This window comes from Xiphias gladius, chromosome 19, assembly GCF_016859285.1.
Source record: "Xiphias gladius isolate SHS-SW01 ecotype Sanya breed wild chromosome 19, ASM1685928v1, whole genome shotgun sequence".
Taxonomy (NCBI): Eukaryota; Metazoa; Chordata; class Actinopteri; order Istiophoriformes; family Xiphiidae; genus Xiphias; species Xiphias gladius.
In genome coordinates this window covers 20,421,829-20,438,183 of record NC_053418.1, presented here as the reverse complement: position 1 = coordinate 20,438,183, position 16,355 = coordinate 20,421,829, and the positions used below count along the sequence as shown (strand labels likewise).

Sequence of the window (16,355 nt, the reverse complement as noted above, 5' to 3'; positions counted from 1 at the left end):
CTGTCAAACACTGTAATTTATATTCTTCTGTTATGAAATTTACATGCTGGAAATCAAACAAATGAGTTTTCAAGGCCCATTCCTTTATGAATAGATTTCTGCGATGGTTTTTGCAATATCTATTCTTTATATGTATACTATCTTCCACAAAAGCATGTGGAACCGAGGCCTGTAAAAGAGTGTTGCGTGTGTATTCTCACAGGTTCTTGCATATCGCTGTGTACAAATGTTTGTGCATGTGACATTAGGGTACATATCTCTGTGCTCTTGCTGTGAAATTTACGGCCTTGAAACCAAGCCCTTGTAATTAAAAGGCCGCTGTTTATTCAAACGGGGAGCGCACAGCAACACTCCAGTGTCGTGACACTTAAGAGCGAGAGTCTGTGTGAAAATAAATTACCCTCAGACAGTCAGGAGAGCTTTTGGAGTGTTGCTCCTCTGTGAGGGTTTTTAAAAACCTTGCTGACAGTTTTCATTTTTTCCAAACAGCCTCTGTTGCTGTCATGTGGGTGATGCACTTTTTACATCATGTGGACTAATGAATAGGCAAGCAGACAGATACATGCAAGCGAATGAGCAGCTTTGCACAAAACTGTATAAGCCCACATCAGATGGGATGGTTTCATGAAGATAGATTTCAGTTAGACATTAAACTTCACTGGCTCTTCATAGTGGCCTAATTCTTCACTACCTTAAGTGGAACTGATTTGCTTTGTGCAGGCAAATTAAGACTCTTTAAACTGAAAATGTGGTTTAAAGAGCGTCAACTTTAAGCTACTAACCTCTGTACATTCCAGCAGAGAATGTGTGCCTTGTGGAAAATTTTAACAGTTACAAGGACATTTTAGCAGAAAGATTTTGTGATTAAGTGAAGCAATGGCAGTAGCATTCCTGAAGCGTTACTGGTACCTCTAAAAACTATTTCCCTCCTCCTTGCCTGGTGCACAGTATTTATAGAAAACCACATAATAAGCCATGTTTTCCTCTTTTTGTCAGTTGTAAGAAAAGTTCAGTGACACCGGCTGTGACATTTGAAACACAGCTCTTAGTCTATATTGTTGTGGAGCTGTCTAAGTTACATTACTCTAAGAGCAAAACTAACTCTATAGTCGTGTGTAACTTATCTTTATGAAACCAGCCCCCGATCAAAACACAGAGTGGAGACATTTTTGAGGGCACGATTGGCAAGAACAAGAAAAGGAAGCACAAACTTTTAAACAGCTCCAAGTTGTGGAAAATGAAAGAGGGGGTTTGTGTTTCCCTCTAAAGGCTGGAGTCCGATTTCCTGTGCGGCTCTGATTGGGAAAGCAGAGGCACGCATAGGGACCCTGCTTCTGTATGGAGATGCCAGATGACGGGCTTCACTACGAACAGACTGTCGCTGAACAGCACACTGAAGTGGTCTTTGATTGATCATCAGACTAGCCTTTTATGTAGCAATCTCTTATGTAAACCTGTTTTAGATGGTGGGACTTCAATGTCTTGAGTGTGACGGTGTGCTTGAAAGAGAACAGAAATGTAAATAGTATCTTAGTGCTTCGTGTCTGTACTGAATGTAGCTCAGAGTCAACAGGAGTCAGCTGGCCGTAGGGGAAAAAGTGATGCAACGTAATCTATCATGATGTGAAAAAAAAACATCGATACTGTAAGACAAAAGCTCACAATAACCCCTTCCTCTTTGACTACAAAGGTGTCCATTGATCGCAGTGCTTGACCAGAGTCAGTGTCATTCTGCTTGGGTGCCAGCTGTGGCTGCAGAGGTAGTGTCAAGCATTTTTGTTCATGCTCATCCATGTGGATTACCAAGTGTCTCATGGGCTCCCTGTGCACAGCAGGAGTTTGTCCATGAGGCCATATGTCAGCTTGCCCCCCTCCTCCTACTTGTCTTTTGTTATCTGAGTGACCCCTTAGGTGCACTGCAAACCCTGCTGACCCTGATGACACACCAGCTTATTGACAAACCCACAGCTCTATAGAGTCCATTACCTAAACCAATTAAAATCTTGAGCCTGTTGTTTAAACTGATTTCAGCTCACTTCAATATCGACCATTTCTTTAATTCACCGTCCTTTTACTTTGAGACGATTCCTCATGAATAAACGATAATGTAGTTACTGTATTAATGCTGTCACGTATGCAGTGATGAAAACTCTGGTTTTGTGCTGCAGCAACTGGGTTCGGCACCAGTAGATCTGCTATAACTGTTGATAGCTGGTCTGTTCTGAAACTGTTTTCATTCTGCGACTGTGGCCGTGATTGTGGTGAGTGGGTTCTTACCAGAATAACCATGTCCTCTGTTTTGAATTTTATTCAGCCCACTTCCACAATTAATGATGAAAAGTCAGTTTTAAAGCATGGAAAAGCTGCAGATATTTTATCATTCCAGCCAAATAATGCCAACCCAAAAATCTTTGGCAGTGTTATGCATCTGATGGCTGTGTGCGGTAAAATATTGCACAGTATACTATATGTGACAGCTGCTCTCAACGGGAGGAATGAGGAAAAGTGTACATAAATGGGGCTTTAGTGGTCTCCAGCATCCAAGGCTCTCCGTCCTTTGTGAGTCCTGTCTTTTATGGAAAAATTCTATTTATTATTCCCACAAAAATCGTAATCATGGACAGTAACCGCTATCGAGCAATGTGATGTCATTTGAATCTCCATAGGTCTTTAACACCAGTTAAACTGTGATGCCTTTGTGTAGCAATGCACGGTTTACAGAGAGTTGCTGAGCAGATGGACCTTGTCACCTTTTTGTCAGACAGGTTTGCAATGTTATGGCTCTGTAGTGACCCTGTAAGAGATTTTAGGAGGAAAATATACAACAATTGTAGCAAAACATTAATTCCTTACAGGGATATCAAAGGAATTGTATGATGGTGTGAGTGGCTATAGTCTAAACTAAGTAAATATGGGCATTAGCTTTCGTCGATAAAAGCCTTTGGTTGACTATATTTGAACTATAGCAGGTTTATTATTATACACCTTGCAGTATGGTCATGGAAATGCTATTTAAATTACAGTTAGATGAAAAGTGTGAAAACTCCCACTTTGCAACCCAATTTAGTTTTGACCTAGACCCGAGCACGTTCCACCCACAAATCAGCAAGCCTTAGACCAGTATCTTACATATACAAGATGTTGGACTGACACAGCAGGGTGGCACGTGGCTAGGAAGGCTGTCCAGAGGTTTAGTACCTGGAAAAGTGGCCCCGAGCAACACTGCGAACCACAGCCCACCTCCTGTCTGGACTGCGGCGTCAGCTCAGTGCGTAAACGTAAGGCGCACTTTTTTGGGCAAAGCTGTGGCCGGCGGCGCTATGACCCTGCTGCCTTCTGCCTGCTCGGCTCCAATGCTCCAAGTCCGTAAACTGCAAGGCTGGAGGAGCGCAGGGAAGGAAGTCATCAGAGAGCTGTAGTGCAGTTTGTTGCTGTTGCAGGAATCAGGATTTCCTTCCAGCTCCTCACAGAAATTCCAGGGAATTTTTTTTTTTTTTTTTTTTTTTGGTGGTTGTACTCCCTCCTCCCCCTGAGAGTAATCTCCTTGCTTGTCGTGCTGTCTCCGCCGGGCTCTGTGTGACTGTTTTTCCACGAATACTTACAAAAGTGTGTTTCGGTCGCTGGAAAACGGGATTTGACCACTGTGATGAATATTTCTGCATTTTGGCACACATTTCGTCTTCCTGTCGTTTCCTCTGGATCGAAGAGAACAGATTGGACATAGTATGTCCGTATTGCGATCTACTAATGCTGTAGCCTACTTACAGGGACGACTTCGTTTCAGAAAAGTTTAAGAAGGATTTTTTCCTGATACACAGTCCGGATTGGTACTGGAGGCGCCGATCCTGCCTGCCGAGTGAGGAGGGAGTGGGTTCCTATACCGGACTCGTACTTTGGATTTACGCGCAGGAACCTTTACCCTAAACATTGTCACTCGACACCATGTGTCTCTGATTTATTCTCCGAGCTCAACTGTGGATTTAACCGGTGTATGAGTTGTGTTGACTGTGCTGTCTCCCCAAAAATTGCCGCAAAGCTGAGACTGGCACATCATCATGCATCGCTTCTTGGAGAAAATCTGCTGCAAAAATGAGGGAAGTCGAGAGGCAGCATGACTTGCGCTCTGGATTTCTTTGAGTCTACATTCCATTCTCATATAATATCTTAATGCTGTTCAATTTTGGTTTACAAATATGATGAAATGGCAGCCCCGGAAGAAGGTGAGTCTGTATGATATATATTTCCAATTATGGCGATAAATAACGTTTCTCTGGCAGATCCCAACTTGGAAGGGGGGGGGGGGGGGTGTCACAGACTGCTGCTCTATTTGTTTAGGTGCTACAAATGATAGAGCCTATAGATACAGTAGTAATAACCAGAACGGCACTGCAATGTTCTATACAGAACTGTAACCAAAGTGGAGTTCATAACCTTAAACAAGTTTCTTTTCCCTTTCCAATACGATCATTCTCGCTATTTATGGATTTTCTCTCCCAGTCCATCTAAATGATTATGAGAGACACAGCAATCAGCTTTTGTGCACTGCACTATATACATCTATTATATGCTTGCATATTGAGAATACACACCCAAGGTATATAACATATGTTGCTATGTTAAGTTTTCACACTCTGATCTGCGTTTTGTGTGTTCTGCACCTCTTCACAACGTCACAGACAGGCTTACATTCTTAATCTGGACTAATCAAGACATCAGTGATTAATATATCCTCCAGTGAATCTCTGGAAGAGTGTGGGCATATACACTGATGAGTCATGTGTCAAAATAGAAAATGAGCTTTTGAGACTGATATATAGAAAGTGAAGCATTGCACCTTAACAAGATTTGCACCTAAAAGTTTAATAAAGAACTGGTACCCCTCCTTCAATACATGAATCTTTTAGAGGATCCTTTAAGAAGACTAAAACATGTGTCTTAGTTTCTTGTTTCCATGATCAGATATATCTCTTCTCTTCGAATTTGACTCTTATTGGGTTCTGTTATTGCTCCATTTTCATGGCCTTGGAGTATTACAACATGGAAAATATCTGAAAATCATCTGGGGTTTATAAAAAATTGGTAACACTAAAATGCCAATGGTTAGGATTGTTACCAGCAGGGGGCACTTGTCTGACAAGAAACTGTCTTCCTTTGCAGAAGTGGGCTTTACTCTGGTCTAGAGTCAAGGAAAGAAAAATGAAAGGATGTTCAACTCTTCTCTTTCCTTTATCAACTGATTTGCATCATTTGATTCTTTTTCCCAAGAGTCTTTTCAACAGTAGCATAACCGCAGGATTTTTTTCCATCCTGGCCCAGATATTTTTGCCTTCTCAGCTGAGACATGATGATGTTTTGTTGATTTAACTACTCAGCATAAACAGCACAAGTAACCAGTACCAGAGCAAGTGTAACCACATCTACTAGTACTGGTACTAGATGAAACCCACTTCATTGTGCACGATTTTAGTAACCTAAAGCTCTCTTTGCCGAAATGAATTTCTGTGTGGCGTTTGTTCCACATGAAGTGTCATTAATGTGGATAATCACATCCTGAAAGACGAGATGAAAGTAAATTATCAAAACCAAGCTCCTTAATGTCGAATTATCAACAGAGAAAATGAAAGCTGTGAGCATGCCCTAATGATTTCTACAGCTGTGCAGTGTATCTGCCAGAAACCTCCACGAGACCCCCCTTTGAGAACTAAAAGCCTTTCCTCACTGCAGGAATTGATTCCCAGGCACACTGCTGTCGAATTTATTGTAAAAGTAACATTGTCCTTCATATGTAGATTCTCTTTCAATCAGAGAGTTTACTGAGGTGAGCACACCAGATTACTAGTTTTGGTGGCTGTCATTAAGGAGGACAATGGTTACTCTGTTTTGTGTGATGTTGATTTTTTTTAACCTGTTGGTGCTTGATGGTGGATACTAGATGCATATGTATGAACACAAGCACTTTGAGCAGAAAAAAACAGACCCACAGAGCAATGTTCAATATGTTGAATTATTTGCCACCCACATAGTGTGTCTATGTGTTTCTGTGTGTGTTTGACATTGTCCCTTCACCCTGAACTCTGGTTCACTGCCAAGGATGTCCTCTGACTAAGATATTTCAAATGGCAGGCAGGACATTGGAATAGAAAACAGCTATTGTGTTCTACATTGTAAAGAAAGCAATTTTTTTAGATTGCAGTTCTCTCTTTAGAAAACACACACAATAATGTCACAAAAGGTCCTTAAATTTCCCCCTTCTCGCTTCTTGTTTATTCGCTTTTCGATCTTTCACTTGTAATTTGATAGGAATCAATAGAAAGTGTAGGAGAATTATATTGTGTCCAGTGTCTAGTTCACCTCTTTCATAATGGATTACACAAATGAGTAAAAAAAATGCCAAATCTGTGACGTTGAAGAGATGAGAGAGAAATTCCCTTAATTGCTGCTGGCAGGTAGCTTATCTGTTCTGGAAACATCAAGAAAGAGAGTAAAGTTTTTTGTTTTTTTTTCCAGGGGATTTTGGTGATTCACTTTCTCCTCCTGCAATTTGGTGGAGATGCACTGAACAACTGGGCTGATTACGAAAGAGTGTTAATTACACAATGTTAAAATGTGGAAGGGTAGGCATATGACTAATGGCTGCCATAGACTTTGGTTTTTTATAATGGTTAGATAAGGCTGTCAGCCCAGTGATAAGCAATGTTTTCTGCACAGACAGCTTCCCTGGTAGGCTTAAAAGTCAAGCACATCAATGTGCAGTTGGCTCCTTCCCTTTAAAGTAAAGATACACTTATGTCCTGTGTTTGTAAGGCTAAGGAATGCTAACATGGCTCTTGCTTTGCCTGAAAGCATAAGTGGGGTAGAGTGAGTGTACAGCAGCAGCCGCTGCAGTCGTATTTGGTTGGGTTGTGGAGGAACGTAAGCATTAGAAAATATGGACAGTATCTGTCCTTGGGGAAAGCTAACTCAGTGACTCAGGTAAGAGATGGCAGCGTGCCTAAAAGTATACAAAAATGAACAAAAGTTACCAGGTTGCATTCAGAGAATGAAGAACATGGGAGATTGTTGGTTTTAAGGCACTAGGTAAAAGAAACACTGTTTTTTTGTGTTTTCATATGTTTGTGTATGTGAGTACATGGATGCAAGTCCAAAGTGGTCTGTCCATGAATTTCTTTTGAAACAGCTGAAAAACCTTACATACTTATTTTTTGGTGCTAGATGTGTTTTTTAGTCATCATCACCCCATGTTATCTTAGCCGAAATACTCACAGCCTGTTAATATGTTGGGTGGTCTCATGTTACGAGTCCAGGCTCTGCGTTTAGAGCTCACATTATGCCTTGTGGCAGTGTGACCATGCCAGAAGGAAGCGACTGTTTGTTTTTGTGGTTGTGCCAGATGTTTCGGTGGGTTCCACAGAGTTGACATAAAGTCTTCTCACCTGAGAGGGACAGGATGCTCTGCTCATGTTTCTGTGGCCAGTCTCACTGGGAGCTCGGACTTTTACCATCAGCAGGCATGCTCTTACATCTCTGCCCATGTTCATTGGCTTTTCACCTCGGGGAGGTATTCATGCTGCTTTTCCTCTTTGATTCAGTATTATTTATGAGCTCTCCGGTGGGGGGAAAGGGTTATCTCTCCCCCCAGCGCTCCATCAGTCCCTGTGACGTCTCCTGGCTGGCAGCAGCACAGCAGTTTTGGAATACATTTACAGCAGGGGAAAACCCGTCAGAATGTGAAGAGTGCTGGAAGACACACATCTGAGGAGAGAAGAAAACGGGTAGGGCTGTCAGGGGGGGAGGGAATCACTAGGGAGAAGCTTAGATTGCTGGACAAAGATTGAGACACATGAACGGACAAATGAATGAGGGCTAGATTGTAGGATTCTAGGAGGTAAGGTAAGATAGGTGGGTGGATATTGAGGAGAAGAAATGGAATTGCTGTAGAGCTGTACACACTGATAGAATTGGAGATAGTTGGATTTTTGAAAGTGAAAGAAAATGGGGAGGGTTTGGAGGCTAGAGAACAAGATGGTGCAGGAGATAGTTGATTTGGAGTTTAGGAGTGAGAGGCCCTAGAGTGATGCAGCAGGGATAATTAATGATAGGGAGTGATAGCACCTGCTGTTCCTGATGCTGTGCAGTATTTACGGCCCAGCAGGCCGAGTGGAACGGGATGCGGCTGCATGGTCAGCCTCCTGGCCCATCCTCCTGGGGTGTGAAAATATAGGGTGGGGGTGGGGGATTGGGTCAGGAAGAAGCGGGGGTGGTGCATGGGGAACAGCGACTCAGCAATACAGCTAAAATTTATGTGCTGTACTCGCTCTGTTAATCCCAGTCCAATGCTTCCCATTGGGTGAGCTGGACAGAGATGGAAGACAGAAAGAAGAGCTTCCTGGAATGCAAGGCCTCCCTTGCTCTCATTGTGACGCAGTGGTCTGCAGTATGCACAAGCCGCAGGCATATACCTGGTAAGGCACTCTTGGGAGTCCACTGTCAAAATACAGCAGGAGAAACAAAGGAGACAATGGTGACTGGGCTATCCTACTCTCATTAATCCTCATTCCATGTGACCTGCACATTCCACTGTGAGTGCGGAGATGGATTTTTGGACAGCAAGTGGTAAATGCAAAGATTGATTTATGTGTAGAACAGTCCATTTGTAATGTTTTTCTCCAAGCTTCAGAGCACTCATTTCTGATTTGCTTTCCTTTACCCCCCAGTGCTTCTGTTTGAGCAAATGGAGCTATGTTGGATTTTATTGAGGTCATTGTTCCAGGGGTATGGTGGTCAGCTGCTCTCAGGGCTCAGGAGGTGCCTGCCTCTGGGTGCCTCCACAGGGAATAAAGCCGACCTGACTTGATGGACCACATCAATAGGAACACATTTCCTTGTTCTATGAGGTGGAACAGTCCTCTGCAGGACTTATGCTCTATTCTTTTCATTCTTTTCACTGGTTAAGCTTTTGTATTATGTACTTAGTCTTGCATACACTGTGGAGAGCCAGTGTTTCAGATATAAGCTGGCTAAAACATGTTTTGAATGAGGGCCGTCAGTGGCACTAGAGACAGATCCCTTCAGCATATGGCCTGAAAAACATGCATACTTTTCTCTGCTTCACAACATTTATCAGAATAGAGCTGCCAAGAGCGCAGTTCTTACATTCCTTTATAACTCTGCACTGGACTGGTTCCAGTGGGCCGGGCATAGTATCATTTCAGTCTTCAGGCCCCTGCAGCTGTCTCCATTCAGTGCGGTGCTGTATGTTGTGACAGACATTTGCTGCCAGTGTGTACCAAAGAGGGCCTGTGATCCAGCCTGGATGGAGATGTGTGAAGAGCACCACTAATACCACCCTGCCTCATACTGACGCCTCTAAATCCCACTAATTCCATCTCTTCTTTTGTCAGAGATGGGATTCATAAGCCCTTCTTTGAAGGCTCAATTTTCCAGGAGTGTGTCCATGGCTTAGCTGTAGCCTTCATGTAGCCAGGACTAGACATTCCATTCCTTGGACTGACGGTCTGGTCTGGCACCTGAGTGGTCAGTATCTTGTTCTTGAGTAGATTATTGATGACTATTGAGTGTGAAAAAGAAGAATCAGTTAACCTCCGAATCTTAATGATTACTGTCCACTTGGATAAATGGCACATAGTGCAAGAGAGAAGCAAACAAGATTAGTCTGATCCTCTCTCTCCCAGTCAGTGTTTGAAAAGGAATAGGTGCTGTGCAATGTTTTTGCAGTCAAACAGTGTGGCAGACACACACACAAACGGCTCCTCCAGGGGTCAAAGTAACAACCAAGCCCAGAGCAGATTGTTTTAATTCCCCTTAACATCACTCTGGCCTATCTGGCCTTGCCTTTCCTTGCTTTTCCTGCCATGCTGACTGTGGTGAGGGTAGCTAAGGAAAGTTTTTACTGCTGGCTGTAAAATCCTGCAGGAAGGAAGGAGAAATGGTGCCCAGTACGACCCACTGAGCCTTTTCCCTCTCTGTGTCTCAGGTCTCTGTTTAGCTGATGTTCCCTATCGTAAGTTTGGATTTATTTATATGAGGCTTATACTGGGATACTTATGTTGGCATATATTTATAGTTGCTGATATATGTGGGCCAGGAGCGCTTCCATATCCTCCTTGGGCTTGTCTCCTAAGGGAGATTCATGATTCCAGCTCCTTTAAAAAGGCAGACAGACAGGTGGTGACTGACAGGCACGCTGAGATAGATTCAGTAATGAGGACCACAGAACAAACCTCCATGTTCCCCCCCGCAACCATGCTTCACCATCTCAAATGATCTCATGCCTCATAGATTTTATATATTTAACAAGGGATTCTGTTGCAGTCTAATAGAGCCATTGCTACTTACAGGAAGATGCTGTTTTGCCTCCCCCCCCCTCACTGTGGCTTCTCTCTGCCCCCTCTGTGTTCACCCCAACAGTGTTACCCCCCTGTTGTGCATGTTCTCTTGGTTGCCTATGACTTAAACCTAAAAGTGCTTCGTTTCCGCCGATGTCTGTACCCTACATTTGTGGATGTGACTTGAACCTTAATGCTTACCCCACCCTCCTGGCTCCAGTAAATTGCATTGTCACTTTCCTTTAAAGGAACTGTTTAAAAAAAAGATGTGAAAGATCTGTTTGTTTATCCATTTGTGTCAACTTGTTTACCCCACATACTGTGTGTATATGTGCATTTTAAAATGCCATTTTTTTGTGTTTGTCTTGAAGTCTCTTGGAAAATAGTTGTCTTGACAGGTGATAGATATCCTTGTGTCAGATGGGACATGATTGATGGAAACTATGAAAATATTATCATCCATCAGAGACACTGAAATACTGCACGTTCTCCTTTTCTCTTCCAACATGTTATTCTCCTCTTCCAGTCCTCTCTCTTGATCTACATTCCTGTGACTGGGGTCAGAGGCCACATTAGAGCACGTATTATTCAGCAGTCTGGAGAGTGCTCCAATTACCACTGTGAAATCTCAAGCATCAGCGGCTTCTTAGCTGTTTAAATATACCGTACAAGGCTGAACACTGCTACAGGGGCCAGCCAGACACTACACAATGTCGTCTATGGTGTGACGTTACATTATTTTAAGTACTTCCTGCCTTTATAGCCATGTAAAATGTGTTTGCTGCCTTTGCCACCTGTCTGGGTGTTCTACATGATGAAATCATGCTGAACAGAACATGTTTAATGCTATGAATGCTACTCTGTCTTCTGCAATAACAACTGGTATATGCGCACGTTCCAGCTGCTCCAATGAGGGCTGTAAAAAAATATATACGTAATCACTCATTGACACAAAAGACCGTAACTTGGCACACAACAGTTGTTGTAATGCTTCAGGTGTGAAATTACCTCCCAATTAACATTTGGGAGTATGTATTAGCCCCTTCCTCTTCATCTTATTATGAACAATGTTGTCTTTTTCCAGTTGCAGAGAAGGCTGCAACTGCTGTACTAGTATTTTCCAGGCGCAACACTGCTATAGTATATTTGACAGAATATTATAGTTCAGCTGCCCCATTAGGTCTGGATGAAGCTAAGGTACAACTCAGGTACTGAAGTGCTTACTCAAACTGCCTTGTGGTATAATATATTATATTTTACAGACAATTAATGCTTCTTGTTTGTGGATGTTGGGCAATGCAAAGTTTTACAACACTGCCCAAAGCACATTATTTTAACATAGCCACGTTGGCTGGCATTTGGACATGTGAAATTATCCATGCCTGAGTCTGTCAGTGAAGGCGAATGCATGTGTCCAACGGGCTCTGAACAGCAGCAGCAGCGGCCTTCAAACAGGCTAAACTGGTCTGGTAAGCAGGTCCCTCCATGTAAGGATGCTCAGCAGAACTTGCAACAAAACACTTCTTACCTGGAAGCCTTGGGTTTTATTTTCCTCCAGACATCTCGGACATTGTATTATTTATAGAATTGCAGTGCACACAAGCTCAACAGCTTTCAGCTTGAAACTCATAAGAATTCATATTAGGTCCTCAAATGCACTGTAGTTGGTTTGGGCTAAGCTGTTGACATTTACGGTAACAGATCTATTTCCCCCAGCTTTCTATCACTCCATTCCTCTCACTCCTCCTTCTCTGCATTGTGCTGCTGCTCCTAGCTAGCAGAGTAGGGCCTCAGGCAGAGCAGGTGCAGGCTGCTGTGATGGTGGCTCTTCTGACACACACACACACATGCATGGGTACACTCAGGGGAGATGGGCTGGCTGTGGTGCTACTCTTACTGAAATGGCAGACCAGGATTCTTTGTTGGAGAGGAGAAAAAGCTATGTCCTGGTTGTATTTTGTGGTCTAAGTAGAGAGTGAGCAGGTGTTTAGAAATTAAAGCAGTCCTCCATGTGCCAACGTGCTCTCAGTCCCAAAGGAACAATTCTGATCTTGTAAAATCCTGTCCACTGCAAATCTGTTGACAATGCCGGTTGTTTCTCTGCCAGTTGGTATTTTGAAGTGTGTCTTTTTGGCACTGTGTTGAAAATCTAATTTAATAAGTTGGTTTGTCCCTGTTCCTGCAGTTAATGGATTACATGGCTCAAGGCCTTAATTGATAAAAATAAACCAAATGTCTCGGCATACAATCATTGCTTTTGGTAAGATATACAATAACTTTGTTCATTAGGAATGTATATTGTCAAAAACTGTACAAACATAGTGGGAGAGGCCCTGTTATATATACAGAGTGATAGTTGTTTCATGAGGAATGCACTGGATATCTAAATGTCTAAGTGTGGTGAAATAGTTTGACATCTAATCTCTTGCTCTTCTCATTTCAGTTGCATCTGTCCTCTTTTTTTATTCATGCTATGCTTTGTTGAAAATTAGAAATTGACTTGACATTTGAAATGGATTTCTAATCAAAGTGAGAGACAAATGTAATGGCTGCGCGATCGAGATGTCAGTCTGATGACTGTCTGCGAGACAGCTTTGATAAAAATACTTTGGAATTCTTTATTTCTACTACAGCAGTAATCATGAGACTGATGAAAAATGTTGAACAATAGCAAAATTACAGATTAGCGCACCACATTGAGGGTGCTACTTTCCTCATTGCAGAGCACGTGTGACACATGTTTCCTTTGTAAATGGAGTTTGTCAGTCTTCTGAGCGCTGTGTGGCAAACGGACAGATGGACTGGCAGGTTGACAGATAATGGCGATGTAAATGTGGCGAGTGACACTCCTTCTGAGACACCTCTATGACTGCTATCACAGCCACTTGTCCCCATTCCCATAAAGAGAGACTCATTTAATTCCCTGTCCTTGTTTCCTGCGATGACGGAAACTGTCACCCTGGCACAGGAACTGCTTATCTCAGGAAGCGTACACAAAACAACACAAGACACAAAGATGTTTTTCTACCTTTCATCCAGCATGCATTCTCTGACTTCCGTTTTTTTCACATTAGGTATTTATGCACATGCTTAGTTGTCTCAATCAGAGTGCATCTTTAAGTGCTTTCCTGTTTGGGAAATTAGCGTCAAATGATCTTGTTTGAGTGCCCGTCTCTCCTTGGCTTGTGTGATGGTGAGTCCCGGGGGGTTTGTGAGAGGATTCAGATCGGAGGTAGTTGAGAGGAAGGGGCGTGATGAAACCTGATTAGAATATGGTTTGAGTTAATTAACTAAGAATTTTTTTCTCATTCCATCTATCCATGTGTAATCTAATTACAGATGGTGGTTTTCCAATTCCTATCAAATGAAAATGTAACTGATCCCATGGGAGGTGGGGGGGTGTTACTCCTCCCATCTGCTCACCCACCTACTCCTCCACCTCCTGGTCTCATCTTCTCAAGGCTGTGCTGAGGAGTTACCAGATGTGATGTCAGGGCAATCGGAAAGCTTTGTCTCTGTCATTCTTTAGTCCTTATTTTCTTCCACCAATGCCATGAAACAACCACTATGTCTGTCAAAGATGCTGTAGGTGTCTCATGATTTATTGAATTTAGAGTAAAAATGCAGTTATGTGTTAAAGGCACAATGACCTGGTTTCTATACATGCTTCAGATCGCTGACATCTCCATATGTTATGTTGCTGTCTGTAGGCAACAGTTCACACATATGACTAGTTGACCATAAGTAGCATCATGCTTTTGTTATATAGGAGAATGATGAGAACATTGTGATTAGATATTGTAACAGAGCTATGGCACTACCCTAGGAAATAGTGGGCCATAGAGTATTTCAGCTGCAGTATGGACTCCAGACATAATTATGAACAGATGGTCGAGGACCCCTCATATTTGTTTCTGTCGTCCTGCTTTCCTTTTGCCTGCTTCTCTCCAACAACTTTTTTATATCTTTCTTTCAAACTTGGCAGAGTTTAGCAAACTTCTTCATGCTGACAGCTCTTTTGTTTCTGCATGTTGAATATCTGAGCAGCTCTTGTCATGGTAGCTGATTGGAAAGATCAAGAGCTGCTCTTCAACTCCAGTCTCTTTTGTATGAGAGAAGTTAAAGGCCAAAAATGCAATTCAAGCACTTCTGTCTACCCTCAGAGATGACACTCATATTAGTGCCAACGTCTTGCTTTCCTGTCTCACATCTTTTTCCTCCTTTATTCTCTCTGTCTAAATTCAAAACCCTCATTTCTCCCTATCTACCTCTGCCTATCTTCTGTATTCCATCTTTATGTCGGTGTCTCGTAGGAAGAAACAGCCCTTAGCTGTAAATTGGCCCATTTCTCAAATTTCATTTCCAAAAGTTACAGGTATAAATGAGTGGTGGGAGAACCTGCTAGCCACAGAATTCCTTTGTCTCCCTGGGTCCTTGAAAAAAAGACAGAGGGTTTTTTTTTTCAAATCAGCCAGAAATTTTGTTTCTTTCTGTATTGCATTTCACTGCAGACCCAACAACGAATGTACAAAAGCATCTTATATACTGTTCATAAAATGAAACAGAAGCAGACACATAACACAGAACATTTTGCTGCACACCGGGCTCAGTGGTTTCCTAAGTGAAGAAAAATATCAGGACATTTCCATTATTCTGCAAATGTAAGTCTGTAAAAGCATAAAATTAGATATCTGCGGAGCATAAAATTAATTCTGAGACCTCTACAAAAGGTCAAAGGATATTTTCAAACTAAACCCATGATTAGCTTCTTGTTTGACATACAATATTAATGCTTGGTAAGAAGTTACCCAGTGGAGAATTGGTATGTCCAATCACACATTAATCCAGCTTTGAAGTCTTGTAAGTCTTTTGTGACCTACTAAGGATTACGGGTGAGTTTCCCATATTGTTCTGATGCACGTACATAACATTTGAGACTTTACTGAAATTCGTTGTTGCAGAGCATTTTGCTGTTGCTGCAGTCTGTTCGTGCTTGCTGTCCCATTTTCTCCAGTGGCCACTTTCCGTGGTTGGAGATTAGGGATAGGAGAGTGTGGCACCCTATTTCAGTTATATCTTTGTCCTGCTGTACACTCCCCACTGTCTGCAGCCCTCTCCTCAGTCAAATGAGGGCCCACTTTACTCTAGCAGCCCAATTTGTCAAGATCACTCATTCAGATTGGTGTCATTTTGAGTGGGGGCTGGTGTCTGCCTTTAGTGAGGAATGATTATGGTGAAGGCAGATGAAAAGGCAAAATGCAGATGATCCTTAATCTCTTTTGAGGAGTCGTACCTCCTCTAGCTTTTCTTCACCTCTTTATCTCATGATCCCATTTCCTTTTCGTTCAAGGACTCTCCGGTGTTCCGTTGACCTCTCAATTTTTTCTCCTTGATTTTTTTCTCTCTTGATCTTTTTTCTACTCTTCATTATCTCTTCTCTTTCTGATTCCTTTTCCCAATGTACCATCATCCCCTTTTTCTGTTTCTATTTCTTTTTGTCTTTTTTTTCACTCTTGTATTTCTCTCCTCCTGGCGGCATACTCCTTTAATGTGTGGATGACACAGCACCAACCCCATGTAAATATGTAGGCTAATCTGGGCTTTCATTAGTTTGTGTACATGAATATTGCATGACTGTTTCTCATGTGCTAGCCCAGATTAGTTCTCAGTCTTTTCCCGTGGTTAATTGAAAACCATTATAACTGACTGCAGTCAAGAGTCGTGCTCCAAAAAGCTCCTTTCTCAGGCTGCGCTGAGGCTGCTCTGATCTCCCCTACCCTCCATACCCCTCCCATCAAACCCAAAGCCTGCTTTTCAAATGGACACCAATCAAAAGGCTCTTCTGGGAGAGACAGAGCAGAGTGTTGGGAAATGAGGTTAAGTGTGCAGACTGACCGACCTTCAATATTGCAACGCCCTCCGTATCAGAATCTGACAGCCTGTGAGAGTGTGGAAAGAAAGGGCTTGGTGCGACGAGTTGTAATTGGACTGGGATACCAGAGAGTAGAT

At 42.5% G+C, this 16,355-nt stretch overlaps 1 protein-coding gene across 2 annotated transcripts in view; it reads left to right on the top strand.

The window, feature by feature from the left end:
• Nucleotides 1–16,355, top strand: part of LOC120805289 (tetratricopeptide repeat protein 28-like) — a 162,138-nt gene that overhangs the window by 48,709 nt on the left and 97,074 nt on the right. Inside the window, exon 1 of one of the 2 annotated variants that reach the window (XM_040155401.1) lies at nt 3,557–4,220. The exons of the other annotated variant lie outside the window; for it this stretch is intronic. Within the exon in view, the coding sequence (XP_040011335.1) occupies nt 4,194–4,220 (27 nt within the window). The 5' untranslated portion in view covers nt 3,557–4,193. Of the gene's footprint in view, nt 1–3,556; nt 4,221–16,355 lie in introns of those variants that run through there. 2 annotated transcript variants of the gene reach the window in all.